This window comes from Microtus pennsylvanicus, chromosome 19 (genome assembly GCF_037038515.1).
Source record: "Microtus pennsylvanicus isolate mMicPen1 chromosome 19, mMicPen1.hap1, whole genome shotgun sequence".
NCBI classification, from domain to species: domain Eukaryota; kingdom Metazoa; phylum Chordata; class Mammalia; order Rodentia; family Cricetidae; genus Microtus; species Microtus pennsylvanicus.
The window spans coordinates 17,809,067-17,829,058 of record NC_134597.1 but is presented as its reverse complement, the minus strand read 5'-3'; the positions used below and the strand labels follow the sequence as shown (position 1 = coordinate 17,829,058).

The 19,992-nt window shown below is 38.0% G+C and overlaps 1 protein-coding gene across 7 annotated transcripts in view; it reads left to right on the top strand.

The window, feature by feature from the left end:
- Positions 1-19,992, top strand: part of Cadps2 (calcium dependent secretion activator 2) — a 505,709-nt gene that overhangs the window by 124,227 nt on the left and 361,490 nt on the right. For all 7 annotated transcript variants that reach the window (XR_012908510.1, XR_012908509.1, XR_012908508.1 and 4 more), the window contains exon 2: positions 12,671-12,784. Coding sequence is in view for 4 of the 7 variants with exons in the window: in XM_075953365.1 (XP_075809480.1) it covers positions 12,671-12,784 (114 nt within the window). In the remaining 3 variants the exon portion in view is untranslated. The remainder of the gene's footprint in view (positions 1-12,670; positions 12,785-19,992) is intronic.

Sequence of the window (19,992 nt, the reverse complement as noted above, 5' to 3'; positions counted from 1 at the left end):
AGAGATATCGTTTCAATCCTGACAACTACAGTTAATAATATCATATTACATATATGAAATCCGTTATGCAAGTGCATCTTCAGTACACATGTAGACACACTCACCCACACAAGTTAACTAGAAAGTAATGAATATGTTAATTAGATTATTTATAGCAACTAATTTGCAGTGTATAAACCAGTCCAGAAAAGGTCAAATGATGACAAAACATCTCATTATAAATACCCTTGAATATGTGTGATTTTTATTTGTTGATGACAATTCCACAAGGAGAAAAAGAAAGAAAAACTAGGCATTTGGAGGTATGCTGTTTATGCCCCTTGGCAGGGAAATTAGTGAAATCCTTGGACTACACCTTGTAGTTTCATTTTTCACCTGCCTCCCACGTACACACCAAAGACAGCATCATAATGGTTTTCATTCTGACAAGAACATAGCTGAGTTAGCTTTGCCTAGGGTCCATTTATCTATAACGCAGTAGGTGTGATTCTATACTCATTAGTTAGAATACCTTTTATTATAAGATATGTTAAATTGCTATTGTTCCTTTGGGACTTTTTAATCTCCCTCATAATATTGTGAGATAATAACATTTCAATTTTCCAAAATAATATTATTTTCAGTCTGCCTCAGGCACTTTTATTTAGATGTTCCCTGTTTATTGGGGCAGACCTATTGAATGATGATCTTCTATTGCAAAAAATATGAAAAATATTTTAGAATAATCTTACAGGAAATATTAGGCTACCTGCGTACTGTGCTATTTTCCTCCTGGTTCTGTACTTTATTGATTTTTCTTTTTAATTCCTTAGGATTAAGTGCCAGTAGCTACATATTGCCAATGAAGCCAGAATAAAAGTTGTCTGTATATGATGGTCAATTCTCTCTTAGTCAAAGTGAAGAGGTGAGGGGTCCAGGGTGGCATTGCTATTGTGGGCGCCAACTCTGCTTATGCTGCTATTTCTCTGTCTTCCTAGTCAACGTGTCACCTTCAGTTGTCATATGAAATGTCAGCCGCAGAGAGAGTGGAAAGGAACCGTTCGCTGCAGCATCGTTCCTGCAAGAATTTATACCTATCTCCTATCTTATATCTCATTGGTCACACAATAAACCTGGTCTTTGTAGTCTCTGGTGGGTATAGTCGCTGTCCCAAGAACAGGTTGCATATCCATGTTTTGAAAGCCTTGTCATCAGAAATGTTTCAGCTTTCATCTTTTCTTCCCAATTTTTGGAATGTGACATAAACTCTGTGGTTAAGCATTCTTGATCTGAAGGCTATGAGGACCAAAATTATCCAAAGCCAAAGCTTAACCTGCATGTGTTCTCATGCAAGAGGACACAAAACCTTATAGAATTGGAAATGATTAGTGCTAATGTTTCCCACGTAAGAGGCTCTCTCAGGAGCTACTTTGCTCTGCCCTTTTGAGGGCCTTTGTGTTTTAGACTGTGGAAGGTGTCAGTATTGTACATTTTATTTGCCAACTACTGATACACACTACTCCTTTTTCCCTCCTGTCTTTTAATCTTTATGGTGTCCTTTGCTGAGTCTAATTAGTAGTGTGCCTTCGTGCATTTTCATGAACATTGGTGCCTGGAGTAAAGAAGCTTAACCTAGACAACTCTGATTCCAGTCCCAAAGATATTCTACCCTGCGGTCATGTGCTGCTTTGCTATGGAATCTGTTATCTTGAAGCTGCTACTGTAAGTGGTGAGCCCGGTGACGAGAGCTGCAGGCCAAGGCAGGATCCACACAGTACAGTAGTGGGTGCTGGGTTCTTGGAGGCATACTGAGTTGTCTCTTGTCTAGAAGAATCCTGGAATGTGTCTTCAGTTAGTCCATGATTTAGCATGAAAAGTCTATGATCTAATTTGAGCTGGAAAACAAAATGCCAAAGAGAAACAGAACATCTTTAAACCCAGGGTTTTGTTTTCCCCATTGCAGTTGTCATTTCAGCTACACAATTAGCACAGCCGGACTGGATCTATAAAATGCAGCCTTTACTGTCAATATTTGAAGTATTTTCATAAGCATGGTGTCTTGACTGTGTTTACATATTTTCAAGGATATGTGTGTTTTTTTAAGCTTCTATAATTTATTTTTATATAAAGTTTGTTTTAAATCCCCACTAGATTGTTAGTTTTTTTATTTATATTTGAAAGAAATATTTTATTCATTGGTGGTGAAAGCGATGCCTGATGATAAAATATCATCAGTTTTCAAACATGGTTGAACAGGAAGTCAGCTGACCCCACAAAATATTGTTTGATGTTGTATATCAGCATCAATAATGGAAATATCAGAATTCTTAATCATGAGTTAGTAAGGATTTTGTACTACTGCAACAAAGACTATGAAGAATGTCTTATTACAGTAGTGACTATAGCAAACTGGCAGAGCTTTACAGACCTGGGGGAAAGGAAATCAGAAGTTAAAACAGAAGTCTTAATCAACTGTAACAATGAACTGAATGGATTTAGAAAGATGAAACAGGGCTTAATGAAGAGCATGGAAGAAAGTCTTAGAAGTTTTTGTTGACAAGAAGTGTGCTGTGAGTCAGCTGATGTGTCTGCCAAGAGCTAATTATCTCTTGGGTTGAATTAATAGACACGGAGTGCTCACGGTGTGGGAAGCTGTCTTCCCACAACTCTTTCTGTGTTGGCCGCTCTATCCTAGGAGAGATATACACACTCTACCAGTCTATATTAAGAGGGAACATTGCTATTGTAATACATTTCATTTGCCTATCTTACTGCTTTCCAGGAGTTTTTGTGGTTTTAGTTTGATTTAGCATGTTTATTTTCTTAGAAACTACAGTGAAGAGTATTCAGGGGAATGGAGAAACCCAAAATTTTGTTCTAGAAGTGAAGACTCCTCAGCAAATGCTTGTGTTTAGATTCTTAAATTGATGTGTTGAAGAACCTAATTCTAGTCTGTGTTGCCCTAGAAAGTACTGAATAAGGGATAGGTTGTACTACAAAGTCATAGGATGAATATTTTAATGTTTCATTGGTGTGGGAGGTCCTTCTATGTGTTGTTTTTATTGGTTAATGAATAAAGAAACTGTCTTGGCCTCTTGAAAGGGCAGAACTTAGGTAGGTGGGGGAAACTGGACTGAATGCTGGGAGAAGGAAGGCAGAGTCAGAGAGATGCCATGGAGCTGCCAGAGATAGACGTGCTGAAACTGCTGGTAGGCCATGACGTCGTGATGATGTACAGATTAATGGAGATGGGTTGAATTAAGATGTAAGAGTTAGCCAATAAGAAACTAGAGCTAATGGGCCAAGCAGTGATTTAAATAATACAGTTTCTGTGTGATTACTTTGGGTCTAAGCTAGCAGGGCAACCAGGAACCAAACAAGTAGTGCTCCCTGCAACATTTTATTACTGCCCAAATTGTGAATAGGTTTCTTTAATGTAATAGATTCTCTCTCCAACCTCTGTCTGTGGGCACAGTGGGCTCAAATGAATTCTGAGAAATCACTTGTTAGACATTTTATGAGATTTATACATTGACCCAGGTGTAGTGGTACATGCCTATAATCCAAGTACTTGTATGACAGAGGCAGAAAAATGTGGAATTCAAGACGAGCATATTGATTTTGAAGCCAGCCTAGGCCACATAGCATGTTGCATGAGACTATTTCAAAACCAAACTATATTAAAATCCAATCATCTAAAATGAATAAATTGTTTAGAATGATATGGGCATAAGATTAGCATGGTTTTTATTTCATTTTCTTTAACTACCGTTCAGTGAAAGCCTCATACTTTAAATGTTTAAAAAATAAAACAAAAAATAATACAATGTATAAACAGAGGCTGCTTGTTCATTTCCTAACTGCTCAGACCCGAATAATCACACAGAAACTATATTAATTACAGCACTGCTTGGCGTATTAGCTCAGACTTCTTATTAACTAACTCTTATATCTAAAATAAACCTATTTCTATTTATCTGTGTATTGGCACGAAGCTGTGGCCTACTGACAAGGTTCTGGCATGTCCTTCAACTTCTGTCTTCAATTCCATCAAAGACCCCATAAAGATATAGTATTTCTTAAATGAACAGAAAGTGCATTGTAAGCAACTTACAAACTTCTAGAAATGACAGAGACATCTCACTGTCTGGACAGTCACCCAAAGTTCTTCTGTAACTTTAGGGCATCCATCTTCAGCCTATAGGCTTCTAGTATCTGGCAGACTTTTCCATGAAGCAGGAAATTTGAAGATCTGTCTGACTTGTAGTAGCAAAGTTCATCAGTTGCTTTCTTCTGTGTGTGCAGAATGTCTGGCAGTTTCTTCTGTGAAGCAGGAGCTCTGAAGGACCTTCCTTAGGCAAGTTCAGTACTCATATTTCTATGGGTCTTGTATGTCCAGTTCATACCACATACCATCAGACAGGCCAGGCAAGAGCAGTTTCTTGCCCAAATGGCTAGCCTTATCACATTGAAGACAAATTCCATAACAAGTTTCTTCGATGTCATCAACCTCTCTGATGTAATTGGTGCTGCCAGAAGCAGACATGACTCACTGTCAAGAAAAGTCTAAATTTTTAAAACATTTTAAATGCCATATTCTGTAAATCTTTGGAGTGTTGAAGATTATTTATCTAACTGAAACATATATCTATGTCTTGAAAACCTAACTAACATAATTAAAAGTTTGCTTATTACAGATGACTATTAATGTGTATTTCCTAACTATACATTACAGTTTTAAATGAGCTACACAAACACAATACCTTAAACAAAATACATATACACAGTATAACAAAATCAACCTTAAATTTGTGTCAACAGATCAAGATTTTTACCAGTACAAAGTATTCTCTATTTCATATCCCCCTTTAAATGAAAGCAAACACCAACAAACAATCATTTTGGGACCTTGGGCATAGTTTTCTCCAAACTGCTTCCTGCTATTTGTTGGATGACGTATTTTTTTAGTGTTCATGGAGACCTTTCTGGGAGTCTTGTTTCATCAAACCACATTTGTTTGGAAGAAATCCACAGGTTCCCTTTCTCTGTGGAAACAAAAGCAAAACCTCTTTTCCAAATTAGACCCAAATTTTGAAGTCAAGATATCTTTATGTTGGTTTAGCTTAACAGACCCCATAATTAAATATCTCTTGGTCTTTAAGTATGGCTGGTACACTTACTGCCAGCTCTGCGAGCCATGCTCATTGCCCCAGCTGCAGGGACACAGCAGGTCTATGTTGCCACTAAGCAACTTGTAGCACCATGCTCACAGATCCCATTGAAGTGTCCTGTAGCCAGATCTCCCGAAAGAGCCAGCGCTGTTAGTGCTGCCAGTATGAACCAGGAAGCCTTCTTAAAAGAGCCACATCTCTGCTTGCCAACAGCAAACAGATCCCCCAGAAGAAAATGCTGCTACCAAGGAGCCATGCTTAGACTCTGTTCTTTTGTGTTTAGAATTCCTTCCAATGCTTCTCTCGGTTTTTATGCGATGTAGTTGCCCCCCTTTTGTACCATTTTCTACGTGGAGACTGGTTTTTCATTTTCTTACTGCTCAGACTTGAATAATCACACAGAAAACTAGTAATTGCAACACTGCTTGGCTTGTTAGCTCAGGCTTCGTATTAACTTTTATATCTTAGATTAATCCATTTCTATTAATCTGTATATCAGCATAAGGCTATAGCTTACTGGTAAGGTTCTGGCAGGTCTTTCTCCTTTGGCAGCTACATCCCATCTCCTACTTTCTATATATATCTGGCTGTATTCTACCCTGCTATAGGCAAAAGCAGCTTCTTTGTTAACAAATGGTAGTAAAAAATATTCATAGCATAAAGAGGGGAATCCCACATTATCTAATTTGTCCTCCTGAAAGGATAGCTTAAAGTCACCCAGGATGGACGTAGGCTAGAATCTTCCCGGTGAACACACCTTGGGGTGCTACACACATTATTAGAAATGGGCCCAGGTGCGAGAGTTAGCCGAGAAGAGGCTAGATATAATGGGCCAAGCAGTGTTTAAAAGAATACAGTTTCTGTGTAATTATTTCAGGTAAAGCTAGCCATGCGGGAGCCAGGGCGGCCAGAATGCAGCCCTGCCACTCCTTTCAACAATGGTAGAATCTTTCTCTGCTATGAATTTAACATCAAGTTATTGGCAGCAATTATGCCATGCTGTCTTATCTGGGGGAGATTATCTCCTATGGCAAGGGGAATATCAGGAAAATTGTAAGCAAACGGCCCAGTTAAATGCTCTAGCAGGTCAAGCTCAACATGATTTAGATATGTTAACTGGGAATGGGGCTTATGCCAATTTGTAGCAACAAATTATTTATGATCCAGGAGTATTCGCCCAAATAGGCGCAGCTGCCACTAAATCATGGAAGGTCCTACCTAACAAAGCAGCTGGGGATCAATTATCAAAAGTTCTACAAGGACCGTCTGAACCATTCCAAGATTATGTAGATAGACTATTACAAGTAGCAGGAAGATGGTTTGGAGATGAGACAGCAGCCATGCCTATGATAAAACAACTTGTATTTGAAAATTCCAATAGATACTGTAAGGAAGCATTACGCCCTCACAAAACAAAGAGTTTAAATGAATCTATCAGGAACTCCTGAAGGTCGCGTGCTCAGAGCAGCTGTAGGCACTTGGATCAGGGGATTACACGAAATTCAGCATCTGGAGTCTCACTGCTCCCAACAACAGTGTTTTACCAAGGCAATATAAACTCTAAGACTTATAGCCTATTTTAAATCTATATTAATAAAATTTGAGTAGATAAAATGTGTGACTTTAAATCCCCAAATTAATAAAGCACTGTAAGTTGAAAAGCCTTTCTTCTCTTATTTTCTACCTGTCATGTTTGTAAAACCACTATCTTCCTTAGTTTTTTTTCAGCATACAAAGGCAAATTCTCATACTCATTCTCATTTTGCCTATTTCCAATATCAAACAAACCCTATCTTAAATATCATTCTAAGTTGCTTTCTTTTGGAATTTTTTCATATTAGAACACAGAGAATTCTTATATTTTTATTGTGCAATTAATATAGTGTATTATTTGAATGTAGTATGTCTTAAATTTGTCTCCTCTTATTACATCATTCCCACTTTTAGTATTAGCAATTTTAATGAAGTAAATGCTTTCATTTTACATGTGTTTAAGTATTTCAGTATTGTCAATCACCAAGTACAATTATTGATATCAGGGACATATGTATTTATTACAAAATTTCCTACTGTTTTTGAGGTATTAGTTTGTGTGCTTCCAAACACTTCAAATAGCTTATTGGAGTTACATGGGGCTAGGCATGTTTTCTTAGATTGAGTGTCACTGCCCTGCAATGTGTCTTTTATTCATAATCTTTCTGGCTCGTTAGTTAGGTTTACATCAGTTTTCAGGAAGTCTCCATGTCTTTAGATGTTAGTTCTTTAGGATATGAATTGCTACCATCAATTTTCCAGTTAGCCTTTTCATGGTCTCCTAGGGCATTTTTGCATGTAAAATTTATTCTGTTTTAAGGTCTTTGTCTTTCGTTACAGCTGTGTCTCAAAACTCAGGGCCTACTATGTTGGCCTCTGGACTTTAGTGGTGGCGTATTGTCCTGGCTGTTATTGATTCTGGTTTTTACACTAGCATCTAAGCATCTGGGATTGGGAAGACTGCAGTTGTAAGTGCTCAGATCTGGTCTTGTCTTTGTTGGGTGGGCATTTGCTTTTTGATTTCTGTTGTCCTTTCTTGTTCATAGGGCAGCATGGTAGCTATGTGTTGTCTGGTAGGAAATTCTTCTGGGATCCTGATAGATGCGGCCACTAGAGGGTCCAGGTAAAACATGTTCTTGTGTATTAGGAACTGACATTTAGGAATGGAGATGGGCTAAAAGGGGTGAAGAGGTCCACAGGAAGGAAGAAAGTAGGGTGTTTCCCCAGGAATTGGGCAGAAAAAGAGGGGAGGCCACAATAGTTGGCCTGTTCCAGAGCCGGGGATAATCCTGTGGGATTGGTCATGGATGAGCGGTAGGGCAGTAAAGACCTAAAGCTTGAGTGTGTTCCTGCTTCAGTGGCCTACTTGCTTCTCTGTCAGGCTGAATGTTTCCTGGAACTGGGACTGTGATAACAAGATGTTTAGGGAGGAAGGTTTGCTGATCCTTTAGGGTTGGAGATATGGACTGAGGGTGAGGGGAGGACATAGTCGGTAGTCTGCTACCAAGATGGGGCTGAGATTAGGGGATTGTATTTGGAGGAGAGGAGGAAATTTTAATTTAAAGAAAGTCTAGTGCTAGTGCCTCAATTATCTTTTCATTTTATGCCTTTGCCCTTGTACTCAAAAAGTCACCAAATACATGGCCATATAAAATTTTTCGTAGATTAGGACATTCATAGTTTTACATTTAGACTTGTGATCTTTTTAAGTTAATATTTGTAATGAAAGTAATGTATTTGTCTAGACCCATATATTTTTCTTGTGACTGTCTAACTCTTCCAGTGCCATTTGCTCTAAATACTGTCTGTTCTTATAAGTTGACTTTGTTAAAGACCAGTTGATACTAGTTCTCTAGGTCTCTTTCTGGGCATCCTTTTTCACTGCATTGATCTGCTTGCCTACATGTCTGCTAATTTCAGTTTCTAGATTACCATAGCCATATACATTGAAGGTGAGTAGTATCAGCCCTCCAACTTTATTCTTGTCATTCAATAACACAATGGCTACTTTTGTTCTTTTGTCTTTCTGGATAGTAAAATTAATTTGTTGATTTCCAGAAAATGACATGTCAGAATTTTGAGTGAGGATGGTTTTGTCGATCATATCAAGTAAGGAAGAAACAATATCCTAACAATATTGATCTGCTTACCCATGAAGGGGAATATCTTTCCAATTTGTTTGCTTTGATTTCTTCATTGGTTCTGTGCTTTTTACTACATGGTTGTCTTTTACAGTCTTATACATTTGTTAGAGTTATGATCAGGTTTTGCACTTAGTAGATAATAAAAATTACCTTGTAACTCTAATTAAAATTTCAACTTATTCATTGGTGTTGTACAGAAAAGCAGTTAACTTTTGTACATTAAACCTACACACTGTTGCCAGACTATAATTGATTATTATGTCAGGGACATTTTGTCGTTGATATTTTTGGGGCTTTTTCATAGATTTTCATTATGATCTATGAAGAAAGACTGTTTTGTTTCTTCTTCCTTTTCCTCTACCTTTTTTGTCTTGCTGCTTTATCTACGATGACTTCCATTTTTCTCTTTATGAGCAGTGGGCAGCTGAGCACCCATCCTTTGCCATAACCTCAGGAAGAAAGCTGCTCATGCCCTGTCATTGTATCTAACAGTGATTGTGTGGTTTTGTAGGAGGTTTTATTAACATATAAGTTTAGGGAGTTACTCTCCATTTGTGGTTTATGGACGTTTCTTTTTAAAAAATAATGAATGACTGTTGACTTTCCCAAATGTTTTCGCTATAGCTACTGATAGGATCATGTGTTTCTTTTCCATTTTAGCTTGTTTATGGGATAAGTTCTACTAATAGATTTTTGAGTGTTGAACCACACACTTATGATGAATCATGTTTGGTTTTGCTTGAGTAATTGATTTTATACCAATTGAATTCAGCTTTCTAACATTTTCTTGAGGATTTTACATTTATATTCATGAGAAATACAGATCAGAAGGTTTCTTTCCATTTAATGGAATTGTGGGTTTTGAGTCATAATTAGAGAGGTTTTTCTCACACTGATGTAGAAAGGAATTCTCTCGTGCTTTCTTCTAGTTTCATTATGGTTCAACCTTTATATATTAAATGATTTAATCCATATCATTGTGAGTTATACTGTAATCTATATTTTTCGGGGGAGATAATCATATATTCTTATGCCACTTTTGGTATTATATTGTAGTAAAAAGTGCACCGTAGCAAAATGTAAATCACATTTGACTAGTATTTTGATTCTGATTGTTTCTGTGTTGATTTCTTCTATCTGTGTGCTAATCAAGTAGTATGTCTCTTAGTCTATAATAGAGATTGTATAGGTCAAAACATTTTAGGAAACTACTTTCTGAGAACAGTTATCAGTGCTGTATTTGAAGATTGATTTCATTTTTCTTTCCCATTTTATCTGTATGGAAATGTAAATACTTGTTAATTAAGAGACTTATTTAACTTATCTAACTAATATTTGATGCTGTTTCATTTCTTAAATATAGCAGCAGTATCTTTTGTCTATGTATACCTATTTATGTATCTATTTAGTAATCTATCATATATGTACATATTCATTTTCAAATTTTAAGTTTATAAACTTCTTATGAAAAACTTGCAAATAAAAACAGCACACAAAAAACAAACCAGATTCAAAATCTAATTTCTATACAGGTAGAGTAGGATTCGGACTAAAGCTTTATATTAAACTTTATACTTTACACTTTTTAAATATATTTTATCCACTTATCCACCACAGAAAAAAGCAAACAAGTGACTGAATTAAAATTCTTTTATTTATAAATGTTGGATCCTGATAGGTAGGTACATGCTTATGCATGTTTTTGATACTGTACTGGTTTTGTCTGAGATGATGGCATGTTCCAAATCTCCTTTCTTTGATTACTGTCTTTGAATTTGCCATGTCATAATCATTGGAAAGTAATTCTAACAACTAAACTTAAATAATGATAAACTAGAATTCACAGAGATAATATTTTAGAGTGGTTTTTAAAAGGAATAACAAAATACTTTGGATAGAAGAAAGTTGGAAGGAGAAACAAGTTATTTATTTTGAATGAGGTTTCATTCAGTGGAGGAGCTTGGACAAATGATCATGAAAGTCTTCTCTGGTTCCCCACAAACCTTTCCATTTCTATCATCTCATCCAATGCTGGATTTGCAAGGTAAAGCTTTTTGTTGTGACTCCCATGGCTCCGAAACTAAAACCTCTCAGCTGCCGTACACTAAGCAGTTGCTGTCCCAGTTCCATTAAGTCCTATTTGTGAGCTTTGCTTAGAGTACTAAAGTTGTGGACTTAACTTTGCCTTGCTTGTACACATGCCTACAGAAGGTGTCTTCTTTATTTTCTTCTTTTACTATGGAGATGTAGGTTGTAACATAATGGTGATGTTTCTTGTTGCTGTACTTCATCGGGGTTAACTCCTTTTAAAATGAAGGAAGTAACCTTACTGAAAGAATGGACCATCTTCATCTTTCATTCCTCAGAGCAAGCGCTTTTATTTACTCTTCTAACACCTAGGCACACGATGGGACACTTTTTTATCAGCCTGGGAGCAACCGCAACAGTGTCATTTCAAGCTTCCTTGTTTGTTAGACTCCTAAATAAAATCCAGGTTTTGAAAGAGCTTGTCTCTCTGATATTTGAATGGCATTTTAATAAGCCTTTTGAACAGATTTAAACTTATTTCACACCAGCTTTCTTCTTGAAGCCAAATCATACCGGTTTTGTTTCGCTTTCTAATCCTTTAATCATTTTCCCCCAGCGTGGTTCCGCCTCTGTAGACTCCACAACTGGACTAGGTTCTTCAGTGAAGGCTCATCATGATGGGATGAAACAGAAACATCGTTCCTCTGCTGTTTGTTATGTGTTCCAGTGAACACTGTTTCCAGAACTGCCTTAGTCTAGTGGAGCATGAACACAGCATTTCTATATGTCTAGACCTATTGCCTGTCTTAAGGGTGTGTGTGTGTGTGTGTGTGTGTGTGTGTGTGTGTGTGTGTGTGTTAAAGATGAGGTTCATGGCATGAATGAACACAGAGCCCCAAGACAGTGTTTTCAGGGGCCTAAACACTGGGTTTAAATCTCTGTTCCTGCTATCATGGAATTTTTTATACTTTTTTATTTTTTTAACAAGAGACACCTGGTCTTTATTTTGCAGTGCAGCTTAAAACCGAAGTGACTGATGCTGTTTGTAGTTGACTAGAGGACATGGTTGGTGAGTCACAGCCTGTGTCTGAGCCAGCCTGGGTTGTTATGACAGCTGGTAGTGACGGCAGTCGCATTACAGTGCTGATGAAGTTGGGTTGTAAATTTGTGTTCCCCCTCAGCCTCTCATCTCTTCCCCCAGGAGTGCTTGAGTAGGCGTTCCCGGTTTATCTGTGGGTCGCTCATCTTCCAGATCTGTCATCTGCTCATGTCTCTATTTATTTCAGTTCAGGCATGTAAAGCATGTTTGTTCCTGGAACTGGAACGTTTAGAAGCCAGCACTCATTCCTTCCAGAAGATTTTGTCCTGAGTCCCTTTTGCTCTTGTGTTCTGTGATATTCTACCTTATTGCCTCTTTCCCCAAAAGGTGTCTATTGTCTCTAAGAGTTCTTACCCTCTGGCTTTGTTTATTCAGCACAATTTTGTGCATCAGACTCTCAGCAAAATTTTAGCTTTCCCTGTCTCTGCAAAGGGCCTGAAAGTTAACACAAGGAATTCTGTCTAGGGCAGACATTTGTAGCCCAGGTCCACATCTGTATTCTGAGATTTGTAGGGAAGTCACTTGGGGAAAATGTTCATAAGTACAGAGAGGAAGATTTTTCAGTTTCTTTTCTTTACTATCAAGCTAAATCTATGTCTAACTCATCTGCCTACAACAAATATAACTTTTAATGATTGTTCTATTGTATAGATTGGCTGATTTATCAGCTTATTTATTTATGTATTTATTTATTTACTTATTTATTTTCCTTGTAGCTCAACAAACAACAGTTGCAGTTACTTAAGGAACGGTTCCAGGCCTTCCTCAATGGGGAAACTCAGATAGTAGCCGATGAAGCCTTTTGCAATGCAGTCCGAAGTTACTATGAGGTGAGTCTGCAGAGCTGTTTCAGGAACTGTGATTCTTTCCGGGACCATTTAAAGGCTGTCACTGGTATGGCAGAGTCTTTGAGCTTTTGACTTTCTCCAAAGGATTGTCACTTCTACTTTGCAATTTAAAAACTCTAATTCCACAGCCTGGTTTTGGGAGATAAATAAAATTGGAAATTACATTGTTTGTGAAGAAAACTGTTTAGAATCATCTTCTGGCAGTGACTTATACAGCTGGATTTAGCTATCTTCCTGTTCACATTCATAAATGATCCTTCTTAATCAGGATTTCAATGGTAAATCACTATCTTATGCCAGTTTGTTCTCTAAGCTTTATAATAATTAAGGCCACTAATTAATTTCAAGCGAATGCATTTTCTTTTCTAATTGAATGAATAATACCCACTGGTCCATCTTGCTGTTGCTTCTGATTTCAGCTTGCGACTCAAATGGGAACTCTGTGTGTTTCCTGTGAATAACTTTCTCATAAGATCATGAGTTTGTTTCAATAAATTGCCAATATATGTTAAATCGGATAGTTCACGTATGTCCTAAGCATCTCAGAGTCATTTGGGAGTCGGGTTTCTTTCATTGTGCAAAAGCTTTAGACAATTCGTCTGAAGAAACATGGCATACAACATAACATAGGCTAGAGGAAAATTGAAAGCTTGGAGACATAATATTCTGAACTGCCCTGAGGCAGGGAATACTGTCATGTGCAAAACAAAATACTGGTGGTTTATGAATGACATGCTATTTAATATTCCACTGCACAAGTATATATGGAGTTAAAGGATCATCTGGCAGTTATGGAAGACTTGCTTACCAAGTATTCATGACACAGATCTGGGAGCTATAGTGGATATATTGTCTAACTTGATCTCAACTCAGACTATCTTAATAGGGCTTCAATCTTACCTTGAATGTCAGAGTCTTACATGATTAAACTCTTTCCCTGAATCTTAGAAGATGAGTATTCATATGCATACATGCATACAATAGTACATAGTGAAACAAAAACATGAATTCAAAGGAGAGCTGTCTACAAAGATGTCAGTTTTTTTAAAAAAAAATAAATCAATGAGCTCAATTGAGTTTTGATAAACATAGCATGGCACACTAAGAGAAAAGGACTGGTTGAAATTCTTGGATGGGTGAGGTTTTTAAAAGTACTTTTATAACTTTTGCATAAATCTAAAATTATTATAAAATAAGTATTTTCTTTTCCTAATCCACCTGAGAATTTATTGTAAAACCTGCAATGATCAAGACTGTGGATGTTTGTAAAATACAAATGGATTGAGGAAACACAATAGGGCACCTGGAAATACACTACTACAGTAAAATAATTTTTGCTCAAAGAGCAGCCACAATAAAATCATTTCAATTCAAACTATGTGATGGCGCCACAAAACATTGATCTGTACTTGGAATTAACACCAAGTGAAATAGTGAATCATAGACTTAAATGTAACACTATATAACTCCTAGAAGATGCCAAGGGAGGCCTTATTCCCTCTGAAGAATGGATGGGAGTGGGATGGGTAGGAGAAAGAGAGGGAGGTGGAACTGGGGTTGGTATGTAAAATGAAAAAAATAACTTAACAAAAAGAAAAAAGGAGAGAATAATACAAATACAAGAGAATAAATTTTTTTGAAAATCTAAATGAAGGGCTAGAGGAGGTGCTTTGCAGTTATGAGCTCTGGCTCTTCCAGAGGACCCAGGTTCAATTCCCAGCACCCATATGGTGACTAACAATCGTCTGTAACTCCTGTTCCAAAGCATCCAGCATCCCCTCTGGCCTCTCCTGACACCAGGCACACAGGTGGTGCACAGATGTACATGGAGGCAAACTCATACCCGTAATATAAAAACACACAAATCTTAAAAAGAAGTTCACCAAAAATTTAGCACCACACTTATGGATTAGAGAAGCATAAAGACTATAAATTATTGACAGATTTGTAAATTAAAACAATAGATCACTGTTCCAAAGGCCATGACGCAGAACTGATATCACCAAAGACTGGTGTGAAGTTGGAGCCACGGGAAGACTTTTCTGTTATCAACTCATAGTCATGGTTTTCTTTAAAAACACTTATTTTTCATTGCTTGAGAATTCTGTACATGCACTTAATGTATATTTATCAATCTACTGCTTATCCATTTCCCTCCGGTTTCTCTTCTGTCCCTTTCAACACTTCCCTCTCAACTTTATATGCTCGTTTTCAAAGAAATTCAGTGAGTCTACTTAATGCAATAGGTCTGCCCACCAACTGGAATAAGGTTAGTCGCTCAGAAAAAAAACAGACTCTCCCTCCCCCAAGTACCCATCCATTGTCAGTAACTAGGTGGGCTTTCACGAGCCCCTTCCTCACCCATACAGGGATTTGATTCGTTTGTTCTTTTACAGGCGCTGTGCATGTAGTCACAGTCACTGTGAACTCATGTGTGCAACACCATTATCATATCTGGTAAACTGTTTTTGGCAGACATCCACTATCTCTGGCTTTTAGCGTCTTTCACCTCTTATGCTGAGCTTCAGGGTCAGGAGTCATGATCTATATCTCTCATAGTCGTGGATCTCTCTATTAATCACCACCTCCTACAAAATGGAACTTCTCTGATGGGAAACGAGGAATTCTTTAATCTTTGGGTATAAAATAAGAACTCAGGGAGCAATTTATTATTATGTCCATTTAGCATAAGCTGTTTTGTTTTTCTTTTCACTTTTTTATTTCATTTTTTTTAAAAAAAGAAAACAAACTACCTTTTATTATTTTGCATACCAATACCAGTTCCCCCTCCCTCCTTTCCTCCAATTCCCTCCCTCTACTCCCCTTATCCCTCACACTCCTTAGAATGGCTAAGATCAAAAACACTAATCATAGCTTATGATGGAGAGGATGTGGAATAAGGGAAACACTCCTCCTTTGCTGGTTGAAATGTAAACTTGTACAACCACTCTGGAAATCAGTGTGGCTGTTTCCCAGAAAATTGGGTATCAACCTACCCCACAACCTAGCAATGTCACTCTTGGGTATATACCCAAGGACATTTGCTTAACTATGCTTATAGCAGCATTATTTGCAATAGCCAAAACCTGGAAACAACCTAGATGCCCCTCAACTGAAGAGTGGATAAAGAAAATGTGGCACATCTACACATTAGAGTGCTACTCAGTGGAACAAAACAAAACAAAACACGTCACGCCCCACCTCGTCCCTCAAGGATGACGCAACCACCGGAGCTCTTCTCACTGCAGTTTTATTCCAGGACTTTTTACACTTCTCTCTCTCTTCCCCTCTCTCTCCGTTGACCTCTCTCCTCTCTCCTTTTTTCCTCTCTCCCTGGGCAAACCTCTCCCAGCCCTTAAGTAGGCATGGGCTGCCAATCCCGGATTGCCAGGTGGGCACTGCCCATAGGCCCACGCATATGCAAGCAGCTGATGATCATTGCGTTATCACAGCATAAGTCAGACTTTAGCCATAGGAGTTGATTATACATCTCCATCAGGTGTGATTCCATGCAGCTCGCTACAAAAACAAAACAATGACATCTTGACTTTTGCATGCAAATGGATGGAACTAGGAAAAAAACATCCTGAGTGAGGTAACTCTGACCCAGAGAGATGAAAAGATGAACATGGTACTTACTCATAAGTAGATACTAGCTGCAAAGCAATGGATAACAAGCCTATAGTCCATGACCCTAGAGAAGCTAAGTAACAAGGTGAACCCTAAGAGAAACATATATAGATTCCCCTGGGAAGGGGAAAAAAAAACATGATTTCTTGACAAAATTGGGATCATGGGGGTAGGGGAGAAGGGTGGGTAGAAGAGGAGGAAGAAAGGAGAAGAGGAATGGGGGAGAGTTTGAGGGAATGTGATAGTTGAGATGGGGAAGGATAGTTGAGATGGGGAAGGACAGAGATGGAGAGCAAGGAAAGAGGTATTTTGATTGAGGGGGCCATTATGAGGCTAGAAACCTGGCAATAGAGAAATTCCCAGGAATCAGGATGACCCCTGACCCCAGCTAAGACCCTAAGCAATAGTGGAGAGGGTGTCCAAACTAGCCTTACGCTGTAGTCATATTGATGACTATCTTAAATGTCACCATAGAACCCTCATCCAGCAACTGATGGAAGCACAGGCAATGACCCACAGAGGAGCACTGGGATGAGCTCCCAAAGTTCAGTTGAAGAGTGGGAGTAGTGAGAATATGAGCAAAGAGGTCAAGGCCATGATGGGTTCACCCACTGAACCTGAGCTAATGGGAGCTCACCAACTCTAGCCAGACAGGGAAGGAACCACATAGTACCAGACTAGTCCCTCTGAATGTGGGTGGCAGTTGTATGGCTGGGGCAGACTGAAGAGACATTAGCAGTGCTATCACCATAAATTGTTTTTATATGCACAATATGAAGGAAGTAAAGTTTAGTGAAAGGTGTGCTTAAGCCATGCTGATGAAATTAACTGTAGTGAAGTATAGACTACAACCTTTGTGTTCAGAGAGCTGTAGTTTCTTCCAAGCATAATAAATCAGAAGCCATGACGAAACCAAGGTCTTAGGGTATTGAATGTATCTTCTGTTGTTCACATGTTAAGACTGGAGATGTTTAGTTTGGCAACAGATTGTGCTTGTGTTATATGTGGTCATCAAAGTAAAACTAGAGTAAAGGTCAAAACTGACATGGAGAAGATTTCCTCTGTCATCTTCAGAGATTCCGTTTTATTGAATAAAATAGCCTTTTCCATGTTGTTAGTCTACACAGCAGATAGTCCTGTGTCAGTTTGTTGTGTGTGCAGGTATTTACTCTGCAAATATTTCCCTTTAATATCTGCAGTTTTAGAAGAAAACATCATCGTTACGGGTGCTACAATAAACTCTTTCTTCCAAACGTTACATCAACAAAACGTAACCAATAGAGTATTAAACATATTCACCACTACTGTGACCATAATTACTAACCATTCAGTTTTTCTATTTGTATAGGGAGAAAAAGGAAAACCCTGCAACAAATTAAAAATAATTTTAGGGTCTTGTTAATATAAAACATATAAATAAACATTTACACCTCAACAGTTCAGCTCTAATTTTTACTCATTATTTTATATGCACCATGCAGTCAAAATTTGAAACTCAGAAGATTTCTGCTTAGGTGTGTCTTTAATGATAGCTTTCAAAAGAATTAGTAAGTTGGGCGGTGGTGGGCACGCCTTTAATCCCAGCACTCGGGAGGCAGAGGCAGGCAGATCCCTGAGATTTCGAGGCCAGCCTGGTCTACAAAAGCTATCAAGTTCCTGGACAGGTTTGATAGCTATAGTGAAACTCTGTCTCAAAAAAACAAAAATAAATAAATAAGTAAATAAATAAATAAATGCTATAGTTGTCTGAAAAGAGGGGAAATCAGTTGATAAAATTCTTCCATGAGATCCAGCTGTAAGGTATTTTCTTAATTAGTGATTGGTAGGGCTTGTAGGTGGTGTCAAATCTAGGCTGGTGACCCTGGGTTCTATAAGAAAGAAGGCTGAACCAGTCATGGGAACAAGCCAGTAAATAACACCCATTTGTGGCCTCAACACCAGCACCTGTGGAGGTTTCTGCCCTGTTTGGGTTCCTGTCCTGACTGCCTTTGATGATTAACAGTGATATAGAAATATAAGCCAAACAAACCCTTTCATCCCCCAAGTTTCTTTGGTCATGGTGTTTAATCATAGCAATAATAACTGAAGCTATGATTAAACATAGCATAATAAACATTTAGCACCCACACACTGAGACAATGGGGATGTTCTATCGGGAACTCACCAAGGCCAGCTGGCCTGGGTCTGAAAAAGCATGGGATAAACCCGGACTAGCAGAACACAGTGGACAATGAGGAATACTGAGATCTCAAGAACAATCGCAGTGGGTTTTTTGATCCTACTGCACGTACTGGCTTTGTGGGAGCCTAGGCAGTTTGGATGCTCACCTTACGAGACCTGGATAGAGGTGGGCAGTCCTTGGGCTTCCCACAGGTCAGGGAACCCTGATTGCTCTTTGAGCAGATGAGGGAGGATGACTTGATCGGGGGAGGGGGAGGGAAATGGGAAGCGGTTGTGGGGAGGAGGCAGAAATCCTTAATAAATAAATAAATTAAAAAATAAATAAAAAAATAAAAAAGAAAGAAATATTTAGTAAAATCATATTTTCTGTAATAGTAAAATTACCTAAAACAAAATAATCAATTAATAAAAGGAGGAAAAGAAAATTGATATTTCATGTGCAATTCCAACAGCAACTAACAACAATTTCTTGATTCTTTTACATATGTATGAAATTAGAGTCATTACAGGTTTTTATATACTATAATAAGAACATCCTTTAATAGCAAATATTTTATGTACATAATTTTAAATTACTATGCAACAGTCCATTAAGTGGGTAAATATAAATATCACTTCATATCCTAATTGTTAGTATTTATGTTGCCTGGATTTTTACTTAAAAATTTTGAAAAACCCTGAAATAATCTTTGTCTGGGGCAAAATTTCCCCTCTTCCTGTGATCATGTCCAGTGTCCTTCTCTTGATTATGTTGCTACTTCTAGGAAAGGTTGTTTGATATCAGACTTCCTGGTATTCCGATTCTTAAAATCTTCGTTTCTTCTAGATTGTTCCTTGCTTCATATATGCAGGAACTGCAATATAGATGTATCTGTTGGAGCCGGACTTCCCATGATCAGTTAATCTGTACGTTGTGTCTAGTTGTGGCTTTTCTACAATAGTCTCTATTTGCTATAAGAGAGCCACAGGCATGTAATGACTCCTGGTAGCAGGTTAACAATTAGCTTCTCCCAAGTCTAAGCCCCCGTATTGGCGGTCCCATCTAGAGTGATCAGCCTTGAAATCATATCTACAACACCAAAAAACCCCCAATAAGTTGTATTTATATACATTATTGTATATACACACACACACATATATATATATACATGTACATAACAATAATGCCCAAAGAAAAAGAGGTTATCAACTTGAGAATCAAGAGGACATAAGAGAAGTTGGAAGAATGGAAGCCGAGAGGGGCTGGAGTGGGGAGGAAAGAGGAAAAGTGCTGCAATCCTACTTCCGTTCAAAACATGCTTCAAAATGTCTGAAAGGATTGCATATATTCCTAAATTTGCCATCTTGGAAAATCACAACAAATGGGATAAAGAGCCTTG